The sequence below is a fragment of the Amphiura filiformis genome, chromosome 6 (genome assembly GCF_039555335.1).
Source record: "Amphiura filiformis chromosome 6, Afil_fr2py, whole genome shotgun sequence".
NCBI lineage: Eukaryota > Metazoa > Echinodermata > Ophiuroidea > Amphilepidida > Amphiuridae > Amphiura > Amphiura filiformis.
The window spans coordinates 65,688,065-65,700,671 of NC_092633.1; the positions used below are offsets into that span (position 1 = coordinate 65,688,065).

Consider the following 12,607-nt stretch of genomic DNA (forward strand, 5'->3'; position numbering starts at 1 on the left):
ATAACCCGTCAAATGATAACATCGGCAATGTCTATCACGTTTTACCAATGTAAGGCCAAAGACCTATAATAACTCCATTTTCAAGAATAATGTAGTCATCGTTCAGAGTTACACGCTCGATGGAATATCTACCTTTTATTTTACCCGAGGTGTGTAAGTACGGTATGCTAAAGCATGCTGAAGCATAATCTCCAGACATGCCGGCCGAATATTGCTTTACCAAGGTTTCCTTCATATTTCAATTCACTTGAAAATATGCTATACTCACACTTTGGTCAAACTAAATGTAATCCACAATTTTAACCCCACCCTACCTATAAAAACTATTTTCAACTTTTCTTTTTAGATGTGAACACTTTTATCATACCATTCTTTACAACCAAAACCATCGGTTACAATGTTTGTTAATTTCCGTAGATAGCAATGGATATACAGGTTGCATTGTTTGTTATCTAGGCCTACCGTAGATAGCAATGGATATACAGGTTGCATTATTTGTTATCTCCCGTAGATAGCAATGGATATACAGGTCGTACTGTTTGTTATCTACCGTAGATAGCAATGGGTATACAGATTGCATTGCTTGTTATCTACCGTAGATAGCAATGGATATACAAGTAACAAGTTGCATTGTTTGTTATCTACCGTAGATAGCAATGGGTATAGGCCCTACAAGTAACAAGTTGCATTGTTTGTTATCTACCGTAGATAGCAATGGATATACATGTTGCATTGTTTGTTATCTACCGTAGATAGCAATGGATATACAGGTTGCATTGTTGTCTACCGTAGATAGCAATGGATATACAGGTTGCATTATTTGTTATCTCCCGTAGATAGCAATGGATATACATTTTGCATTGTTTGTTATCTACCGTAGATAGCAATGGATATACAGGTCGCACTGTTTGTTATCTACCGTAGATAGCAATGGGTATACAGATTGCATTGTTTGTTATCTACCGTAGATAGCAATGGGTATACAAGTAACAAGTTGCATTGTTTGTTATCTACCGTAGATAGCAATGGGTATACAAGTTACATTGTTTGTTATCTAATTTTTGGTGGGTATGCTCGGGGTCCGATTGTTGGAGCTGCTCACAGGTAAAAGGTGCCATTTGGAGCAGGCTGCAAACATTCAAAATCAAGGGCCTTTCTTGGTTTTTTGGTTGAAAATCACCTGAAAAAAACCCCACAAATCCACAAATATGAGGAACGAGCAATTTAGGTGTTGAAGTAAATTTTCAAACTCTCTATTAACATCACTTTTACTTCAAAACACCTTCACCTTCAAGCTCGAATCGATGGTATTTGCTTTGTGTCTGCAAATTGAATCACGTAACCTAAATTTCCTATGCAGTCATCAATAATGATAGAAAAGGATAGAATTGATTTGCTAATTGGCCGGAATTCTCTCTTCATTGATATTCGACCTTCAAACATTATGCTATTTATTACGTGCAGCTTCAAGCATACAGTGTTCTCATTCGTCTCTATGTTTTGAACACAACTAGAAAAAACAATACAATTGTTGTGGAAGCAGATTGTTCCAATTACAAAATTTACAAAAGTCAAGCAAGAGAAAGAATAAGACGACGACGACGATGATAATTATGATGATGATGATGATGATGATGATGATGATGATGATGATGATGATGATGATGATGATGATGATGATGATGTTGATGATGATGATGATGATGATGATGTTGATGATGTTGATGTTGATGATGATGATGATGATGATGATGATGATGATGTTGGTGATGATGATAATGATGATGATGATGATGATGATGATGATGATGATGATGATAATCAATGGATGATGAAGATGAAGATAAGAAGCAGAAGATTGTTCCCAAAGATTTAATGCAGTTATTTCACATGCTTTCAGCATTGAGTGGTCCTAATTGGAAATAATTGAACAATTTGCTGAACATGCACTGATGTGGTAAAGAAAGATCACAGGCATTAACATTGCTAGTAACCTCAACTTCGGTCAATCACAGCTGATGACATCATTAAACGTGGAAGCCTTTTATGCTCAGTACACTCAGGCGTTATAGTCTGAACTTTCAAGATCTGGTGACAATCTACGTCAGTTTTTTCGACCCTTCTTGAAAATGCTATGTCTGTATGGCACCCTGATCTCACTGAGAATCAGCATGATTTTTTTAAATATGCTTTAGAGCGTATACAGAAGAGGGCGTGTAAGATCATTATGGTTTTTCAATATACTTCCTACCAAGAGGCACTTATCACATGTGATATTTCTGACTGAGCTCCGATTACGTTGTGACAAAATCTGTTCGGACCAATTTCCCGATTGAGTTTCGCAATTGGTTGCCAAAGTTAAGATCTGAACAAGTCAGAATGACCCACATATTGACTGCGCCAATAACACGCGCTAAAAGATTCGCTCAAAGTGCAATTCCTTCCATGATTGTGGAACGATCTCAAAAGTCACATTGTCAATCGAATTCCTGGTAAATTTGTTTTTATTTAATGCTTGCTTTTGAACGTTGTTTAATATTTTGGATTTAGATATTTTGTTGTTATGGCTTTTGAGTTCTGAGGAGGGGGGATAATAATTATACGAAATGGGGGTATGTGGTGTTGGGGTGTGTGAAGTGAGGAAAGTCAATTATTGGCATTTATTGTTGTAATAATCTTGGTAATTGTAAGCCCTTTATTTATTGGTGAGTGAGGGGTGATGGGATGAGAGTGGGGTGAGTGTGTGATGTGGGTATGTACAGGCGAGTGACGGTTGTATGAGCGAGCGAGGAAGGAGAAGGAGAACCCGGAGAAAGCCTGCAGCAGCGAGGATGGACTGGAAACCAAATTCGTTGGCAAGGGCCAAGGTTCGAACCCGCTCGATACCTCAGTGGTGCAAAGCCATGACCGTAAAGCTTTCTTTCTTTCTTTCTTTCTTTCTTTCTTTCTTTCTTTCTTTCTTTCTTTCTTTCTTTCTTTCTTTCTTTCTTTCTTTCTTTCTTTCTTTCTTTCTTTCTTTCTTTCTTTTTCTTTCTTTCTTTCTTTCTTTCTTTCTTTCTTTCTTTCTTTCTTTCTTTCTTTCTTTCTTTCTTTCTTTCTTTCTTTCTTTCTTTCTTTCTTTCTTTCTTTCTTTCTTTCTTTCTTCTTCTTTTCATATTGTCGCACGTTCCTATTTAATATTTCAGTTTAATATTTCAGTTTAATATTCAGTTTAATATTGTTGACGTAAATGAAGTGATCATCAAGTTGGTTTAATAACCCGTCAAATGATAACATCGGCAATGTCTATCACGTTTTACCAATGTAAGGCCAAAGACCTATAATAACTCCAGTTTCAAGAAAAATGTAGACATCGTTCAAGTTACACGCTCGATGGAATATCTACCTTTTATTTTACCTGAGGCGTATAAGTACTGTATGCTAAAGCATGCTAAAGCATAATCTCAAGACATGCCGGCCATATATTGCTTTTCCTTTCTTCTTTTAATATATAGGAATCAAGGTTTCCTTCATATTTCAAATCACTTGAAAATACGATACTGATATTTTGGTCAAACTAAACGTGATCCACAATTTAACCCCACCCTACCTATAAAAACTATTTTTTGAACTCTTCCTTGATCTTTCAGGTTCTTTCAATAACACGTCTTTTTAGATGTGAACTCTTTTTGTATCATACCATTCTTTGCAACCAAAACCATCGGTTATTATTACATGTACATTTAGTATAATATATTACAATTGTTTCTTCGTTTCCGTAGATAGCAATGAATATACAGGTTGCATTGTTTGTTATCTACCGTAGATAACAATGGATATATATGTTGCATTGTTTGTTATCTACCGTAGATAGCAATGGATATACAGGTTGCATTGTTTGTTATTTACCACATATAGCAATGGATATACAGGTTGTATTGTTTATCCACGGTAGGTTGTTTGTTATCTACCGTAGATAGCAATGGATATGCAGGTTGTATTGTTTGTTATCTACCGTAGATAGCAATGGATATACAGGTTGCATTGTTTGTTATCTACCGTAGACAGGAATGGATATATATGTTGCAAATTTGTTTATCATTTCCCCCGTTGATATAGAGATATATCAATAGATTATTTATGTTGTATTTTTTACCGTAGGTAGAAATAGATATACAGTTGAATTGTTTGTTATCTACCGTAGATAGCAATGGACATTCAAGTTGCATTGTTTGTTTTCTACCGTAGATAGCAATGGATATACAGGTTGTATTGTTTGTTATCTACCGTAGATAGCAATGGCTATACAGGTTGTATTGTTTGTTATCTACCGTAGATAGCAATGGATATACAGATTGCATCGTTTATTATCTACCGTAGATAGCAATGGATATACAGCTTGTATTGTTTGTTATCTACCGTAGATAGCAATGGATATAAAGGTTGCATTATTTGTTATCTCCCGTAGATAGCTATGGATATACAGGTTGTATTGTTTGTTATCTAACGTAGATAGCAATTGATATACAGGTTGTATTATTTGTTATCTATCGTAGATAGCAATGGATATACAGGTTGTATTGTTTGTTATCTACCGTAGATAGCAATGGATATACAGGCTGCATTGTTTATTATCTACCATAGATAGCAATGGATATACAGGTTATATTGTTTGTTATCTATCGTAGATAGCAATGGATATACAGGTTGTATTGTTTGTTATCTACCGTAGGTAGCAATGGATATACAGGTTGTATTGTTTGTTATCTACCGTAGATAGCAATGGATATACGGGTTGCATTATTTGTTATCTACCGTAGATAGCACTGGATATACAGGTTGTATTGTTTGTTATCTACCGTAGATAGCTATAGATATACAGGTTGTATTGTTTGTTATCTACTGTAGATAGAAATGGATATACAGGTTGCATTGTTTGTTATCTACCGTAGATAGCAATGGATATACAGGCTGCATTGTTTATTTTCTACCGTATATAGCAATGGATATACAGGTTGTATTGTTTGTTATCTACCGTAGAAAGCTATGGACATTCAGGTTGCATTGTTTGTTTTCTACCGTAAATAGCAATGGATAATGATATACAGGTTGTATTGTTTGTTATCTCCCGTAAATAGCTATGGATATACAGGTTGCATTGTTTGTTATCTCCCGTAGATAGCAATGGATATAAAGGTTGCATTATTTGTTATCTCCCGTAGATAGCTATGGATATACAGGTTGCATTGTTTGTTATCTACCGTAGACAGGAATGGATATATATGTTGCAAATTTGTTTATCATTTCCCCGTTGATATAGAGATATATCAATAGATTATTTATGTTGTATTTTTTACCGTAGGTAGCAATAGATATACAGTTGAATTGTTTGTTATCTACCGTAGATAGCAATGGATATACAGGTTGTATTGTTTGTTATCTACCGTAGATAGCAATGGATATACAGATTGCATCGATTATTTTCTACCGTAGATAGCAATGGATATACAGCTTGTATTGTTTGTTTTCTACCGTAGATAGCAATGGATATAAAGGTTGCATTATTTGTTATCTCCCGTAGATAGCTATGGATATACAGGTTGTATTGTTTGTTATCTACCGTAGATAGCAATGGATATACAGGTCGTATTGGTTGTTATCTACCGTAGATAGCAATGGATATATAAGTTGTATTGTTTGTTATCTACCGTAGATAGCAATGGATATACAGGTCGTATTGGTTGTTATCTACCGCAGATAGCAATGGATATACAGGTCGTATTGGTTGTTATCTACCGCAGATAGCAATGGATATACAGGTCGTATTGGTTGTTATCTACCGTAGATAGCAACGGATATACAGGTCGTATTGGTTGTTATCTACCGTAGATAGCAACGGATATACAGGTCGTATTGGTTGTTATCTACCGTAGATAGCAACGGATATACAGGTCGTATTGGTTGTTATCTACCGTAGATAGCAATGGATATACAGGTCGTATTGGTTGTTATCTACCGCAGATAGCAATGGATATGGTCGAATCCAACCAAAAGTGTCAACGGGCCAAAAATAAAAGTCCGAAATAAAATGTCTCCACAATTTTTCCTTTTGCCCATTGATTGATGACATATTGGCCTTATAGGAACCAAAAGTGCCATTACTAATCTTGAAAAATAAATCCAGGACGTGTGATAGTAAATGTGATATCAAAACTCAATGTTACCTACGAATACCACTAGGATGCTTTCACTATCGCAATACTAATCAACCTAAAACAAATGGAATATTCCCATTAACGCTTTTTTTTTCGTGTAATGTAGACCACAGGGTGTCAGGAAAATGCTAGCTCAACCAGAAAATATTTGTTTTTATTTTTATAACGCGATCAATATGATCTTAGTCAATTTATGCTAGTTTATTTTTGAAAATGAAGTTTAGGTCAGTTTCTGTATTTTATTTATCAAATGAGTATGAATCAATTTACACATTGTATAAGAACGAGTAGGATATATGTTTTCAAGAATAATAGGAATTATACGCATACACCTAACGCTTTATACAATGAAAAGGTGAAGAAACCCGGGTATTCGTAGGTAACATGAGCGATTTAACAATATCTATGTTGAGTTTAGAGGTTTAAATTTTGCTATTATGGTAATGAATTAATAAAATGGTAGTTTTTAGATCTCTTTGAGATGGTACGTCCAAATGAATAAATGCTATTACCTTAGATCAAAAATTTTTGATGCTTTTAGCAAGATTTTGACCACTTCATTTTGATATACAAGTAGTTAATCAGCAATTTTACATAATAAATAATTGTTGAATGAATCCGTATATGGGTAATAATAGTGTCCTGGGGTACCGCTTAAAGTTTTGACAATTAATTTCCATTGGTAGGGACACTTCATTACACATGTCATGTATTATACTGTATTCGTAAGTAACATTTCAGTATTTGTAGGTAAGAATTAGACTTTTGGTGGATATCGCAATCGAAACTTCATTTTATAAAGCACTTTGAATGTATTATTTTCTTTATGTGCGTTTATTGATACTTTAGACCCTATCATGTATTAATAATGTCGGTTCACAGCGGTTGAAAGAGGATTGAAGTAAGAAACAAAGGCACTAAAGTGACTTTAATTTGCTTAATTGCACACAAATCGCTTAAAACCGTTATTGCAGACTTGTGAAGTCCATCTTGGAGTCAGTTATGTCTTGTGGCCTTTCGTTTGAGGGCAACTACAATTAGCTTTATACTAGGGTCCACCACTTTGTTGGTCTAGATCATGAGACAATGAGAACAGTCGTTTTTCCATGGTATTCGTAGGTAACCTTAGCGAAAACGTCAAAAGTTACCTTCGAATAAATCAATTTGGGCACAAATTACTCAGAAACCAGAAGGTCGGTAAACATTTAAAATGAAGCACACATGACAGTTGACAAATCCAAGTATTTATCCCTTCTAATCTTCTTTGAATCTGATTTTTCTTTCAAATGAGCAGACCGTCGTCTATTTCAGTACATATTTTTCAACAATTAAGCCGTATTCAGTTTTGCATGGTGGGCATGTATGTGAATTCGCAACTTTCATTGACATATGATTTGATAGCAAACATACAGGCCTTCGTTATGTACCAATATGGGCATTGGCGTGAATGGCGGTGTTTCACAATACTGTCATGATGTCAAATTGTATTCGTAGGTAACATTCGGTTACCGAAATTTACCTACGAATACTTGCTTTTATTGTTGACATCTCAAAAATATTTAAACGCAGGCTATTGAAACTTGGTAGAAATAAAGAGTGTATTACCCTGCACCTATTGCTTAACTATTGTTTACTATTCTCTCACTTTGTGGAAATGACACAGCTTTTAACATGTATTCGGAGGTAATGCATATTTTTTTACCAAACCTACCTTTGTGCCATTTAGAATTTCTGGCAGCTAAACACAATAATAAAGATGTCCGAATGCAATGCATTTCAGTATTTGACATATCAAAGCTTGTATCAATTGCGCATTTATTAGTAATTTCCATTTTTAAAGATATATCTAGTGCTATGAAAAATTGTATTCGTAGGTAATGTAAAAAATACCACTCAAAAAATTATCACAAAAAATTCATAATTATGTACAAATATGTGAAAAATTGTACAGGCAATCTTTGAATACACACCTTTCAGGAAATCAATTTAGATTCAATCCAATGACTTCTTTTCATAACTGATTTCGATGTTTTTAAAAATACCTTAAGAAATATTTTGAAAAAATGGGTAAAAATAGCATGTTTTGGGGTCTCTGTGTCTAAGTTTTTCACAGAAGGGGTCTTATTATATATGGCGCGAAGCGTATGATCAAGGCGAATAAACACAATACAAAAACGAATGCCAATTGATTAATACTTTTAAGTTATGCCCTGAACATGCCGTGTACACTTTTCGTTGGATTCGACCATATACAGGTCGTATTGGTTGTTATCTACCGTAGATAGCAACGGATATACAGGTCGTATTGGTTGTTATCTACCGTAGATAGCAACGGATATACAGGTCGTATTGGTTGTTATCTACCGTAGATAGCAACGGATATACAGGTCGTATTGGTTGTTATCTACTGTAGATAGCAATGGATATACGACGTACAGGTTGTATTGTTTGTCATTTCCCCCGCTGATATAGAGATATATCAATAGATTATTTATGTTGTATGCAGCAGATGGTAATGAACAAAATATGTATTCTGGATGTAGGTGTGTTAGTGTGTATTGGGTGGGTTAGGGTGTATATGTTTTGTTTTATCGTCTTTTCATAATGATAATAGATACAAACGAATACAAGTATGAGTTTAAAGTCACGAATGAGTATAGGTTTAAACTCTACCAATACGAATGAGTATGTTGCTTTTTGTTTCTTTCAATTGGTATTATGTAATATATATATATTATGAACGTGGCACAAGCTGATTATAAACCGTGTGTGAACAAAATAAATTCGTAGTAGACAATTTCCGCTATAAAGCTGGTTGTCAAAGAAAACCTTGACACATTTTAATGGATATAAAAACCGACTCACGATACACAGCGTGTATAACTTCCTTGTGCTAAAGACCGCTGACTATTCAAAAGATATTCCGGATAGATAAAATGAAATATAAAAGAACACAATGTAAAAGGACATTAACTATTTTCGAGTTTTGTTGTCAATAATATACCTTACCGTAGAGAAGCAAATTTGGCAACGTTATGATTGCCTAGCGAATTGACTTGGTGTGTGCAGCATTGATTTCCCTACTATTATACGTTTGAGCAGTAATGTACATTGTGCTTAAAGAAGAGTTGTTATAAAGAAAAAGAGCTTATTGTAGTACTTTATGGAACAAGAATGGAATTATAGACTTTCTATATTTGCTGATATCTCGACGTTTGATAAAAAAAAACCCACCCGTTTCGTTTATATTGCAAAGGAAGAAAGCTTTATTGTTTGAAAACTGCGTCTTATAAGATCCTATATAAATAAGCAACATAATAGCAGTTTTTTAAATATCCAATATCCATTGAGTTTGTACGGGGTACGTTCATTTGTTCAATAGTAGTGGAAACACAGCTTTAATTTTGTCCTTAACATACACACATACTGTACATAGTTTGTTATCTACCGGAGATGATTTTTTACATATCAAAAACAGCAACGGATGCATCTTTTATGAGCTACCTCTGATACATGTAGCAATTGATGTACAGGTTGCATTGTTTGTTATCTGCCGTAGATAGCAATATACAGGTCGTATTGTAGTTATCTATATAGTAGATAGCAATGGATATACATGTTGTATTGTTTGTTTTCTACCGTAGATAGCAATATGTGATGCGATCAAGCAAAATCAGTCGGAACTTGCAGAAAACTCCATTGAAATTGAACAACCAGATGCAAAGATATGAGCAATTGAAGGATTTCCAAAACAACAGGAAACCAAATGAAATATTGAATTTGTTTCGTTATATCTCAAAATCAATATTTCCGAGTTGCGACTGATTTTGCTTGATCGCATCACATAATACATGTCATATTGTTTGTTATCTATAGGAGATAGCAATGAATATACAGGTTGTATTGTTTGTTATCTACCGTAGAAAGCAATGGATATACAGGTTGCATTATTTGTTATCTACCGTAGATAGCAATGGATATACAGGTTGCATCGTTTGTTATTTACCGTAGATAGCAATGGATATACAGGTTGTATTGTTTGTTATCTACCGTAGATTGCAATGGATATACAGGTTGTATTGTTTGTTATCTACCGTAGATAGCAATGGATATACAGGTTGCACTGTTTGTTATCTACCGAAGATAGCAACGGATATACAGGTTGCATCGTTTGTTATCTACCGTAGATAGCAATGGATATACAGGTTGCATCGTTTGTTATCTCCTATGAGCTACCTCTGATACATGTAGCAATTGATGTACAGGTTGTATTGTTTGTTATCTGCCGTAGATAGCAATATACAGGTCGTATTGTAGTTATCTATATAGTAGATAGCAATGGATATACGGGTTGCATCGTTTGTTATCTACCATAGATAGCAATGGATATACAGGTTGTATTGTTTGTTATCTGCCGTAGATAGCAATGGATATACAGGTTGCATCGTTTGTTATCTCCATAGATAGCAATGGATATACAGGTTGTATTGTTTGTTATCTACCGTAGATAGCAATGGATACACAGGTTGTATTGTTTGTTATCTCCCATAGATAGCAATGGATATACAGGTTGTATTGTTTGTTATCTGCCGTAGATAGCAATGGATATACAGGTTGCACTGTTTGTTATCTACCGAAGATAGCAACGGATATACAGGTTGCATCGTTTGTTATCTACCGTAGATAGCAATGGATATACAGGTTGCATCGTTTGTTATCTACCGTAGATAGCAATGGATATACAGGTTGCATTGTTTGTTATCTACCGTAGATAGCAATGAATATACTGGTTGCATTGTTTGTTATCTACCGTAGAAAGCAATGGATATACAGGTTGCATTATTTGTTATCTACCGTAGATAGCAATGGATATACAGGTTGCATCGTTTGTTATTTACCATAGATAGCAATGGATATAGGTTGCATTGTTTGTTATCTACCGTAGATAGCAATGGGTATACAGGTTGCATTATTTGTTATCTACCGTAGATAGCAATGGATATACAGGTTGCATTGTTTGTTATCTACCGTAGATAGCAATGAATATACTGGTTGCATTGTTTGTTATCTACCGTAGATAGCAATGGATATACAGGTTGCATTGTTTGTTATCTACCGTAGATAGCAATGAATATACTGGTTGCATTGTTTGTTATCTACCGTAGATAGCAATGTATATACAGATTGCATCGTTTGTTATCTACCGTAGATAGCAATGGATATACAGGTTGTATTGTTATCTACCGTAGAAAGCAATGGATATACAGGTTGTATTGTTTGTTATCTACCGTAGATGGCAATGGATATACAGATTGCATTGTTTGTTATAGGTAGCAACGGATATACATGTTGTATTGTTTGTTTTCTACCGTAGATAACAATATGTGATGCGATCAAGCAAAATCAGTCGGAACTTGGAAATATTAAATTATCAGTTTGTTATAGGATAGTAAATAGCATTCGCAAAGCTAAGCTGCATTTTGCAGAAAATTCCATTGAAATTGAACAACCAGATGCAAAGATATAAGCAATTGAAGGATTTCCAAAACAACTGCGACTGATTTTGCTTGATCGCATCACATAATACATGTCGTATTGTTTGTTATCTATAAGAGATAGCAATGAATATACAGGTTGTATTGTTTGTTATCTACCGTTGATAGCAATGGATATACATGTTGAATTGTTTGTTATCTACCATAGGTATCAACGGATATACAGGTTGCATTATTTGTTATCTACCGTAGATAGCAATGGATATACAGGTTGCATTGTTTGTTATCTACCGTAGATAGCAATGGATATACAGGTTGCATTGTTTGTTATCTACCGTAGATAGCAATGGATATACAGGTTGCATTGTTTGTTATCTACCGTAGATAGCAATGGATATACAGGTCGTATTGTTTGTTATCTACCGTAGATAGCAATGGATATACAGGTCGTTTTCTTTGTTATATCTAGTATACATAGATACACAATAATATTTCAAACAACTTACCTCATAGGGTACTATGTTGATGAGCGTTAACACAGTAATGGCAACCATGAGGCGGGAAAATTCGGCGGGAATGCCTCTCACTTGTTCTTGTTGCTTCATATATTCCTGTCTGTTGCGTGGGCACATAATACTCATTTTGGCCTTCAATGTCCTCATGCAAATAATAACCACAATATTACAATATATCAAGATGACCAGTAATAAAACACTCTCTATAAGCGTCCAGTAATCGTATACAGATTCTAAAGTTGATTCCAACTTGAACAAAGTTGTGTTATTCGAAAGACGCAAACAAGAAGCTATATCTCCAAAAGATCGAGAAGACACATGGCCAGAAACTACAAAAGTATATAAACCCGCTGATAGTAGTGAATATAAAGTTAATATGAGTAATATCATAGCTACTCGTCTA

General features: G+C 34.7%; 1 protein-coding gene across 1 annotated transcript in view; it reads right to left on the reverse strand.

The window, feature by feature from the left end:
* The window catches only part of LOC140155843 (melanopsin-A-like), a 32,187-nt gene that overhangs the window by 18,649 nt on the left and 931 nt on the right, over nucleotides 1–12,607 (reverse strand). Inside the window, exon 1 of the mRNA XM_072178831.1 lies at nucleotides 12,196–12,607. This exon is cut by the window's right edge and continues 931 nt beyond it. Within this exon, the coding sequence (XP_072034932.1) occupies nucleotides 12,196–12,607 (412 nt within the window). The remainder of the gene's footprint in view (nucleotides 1–12,195) is intronic.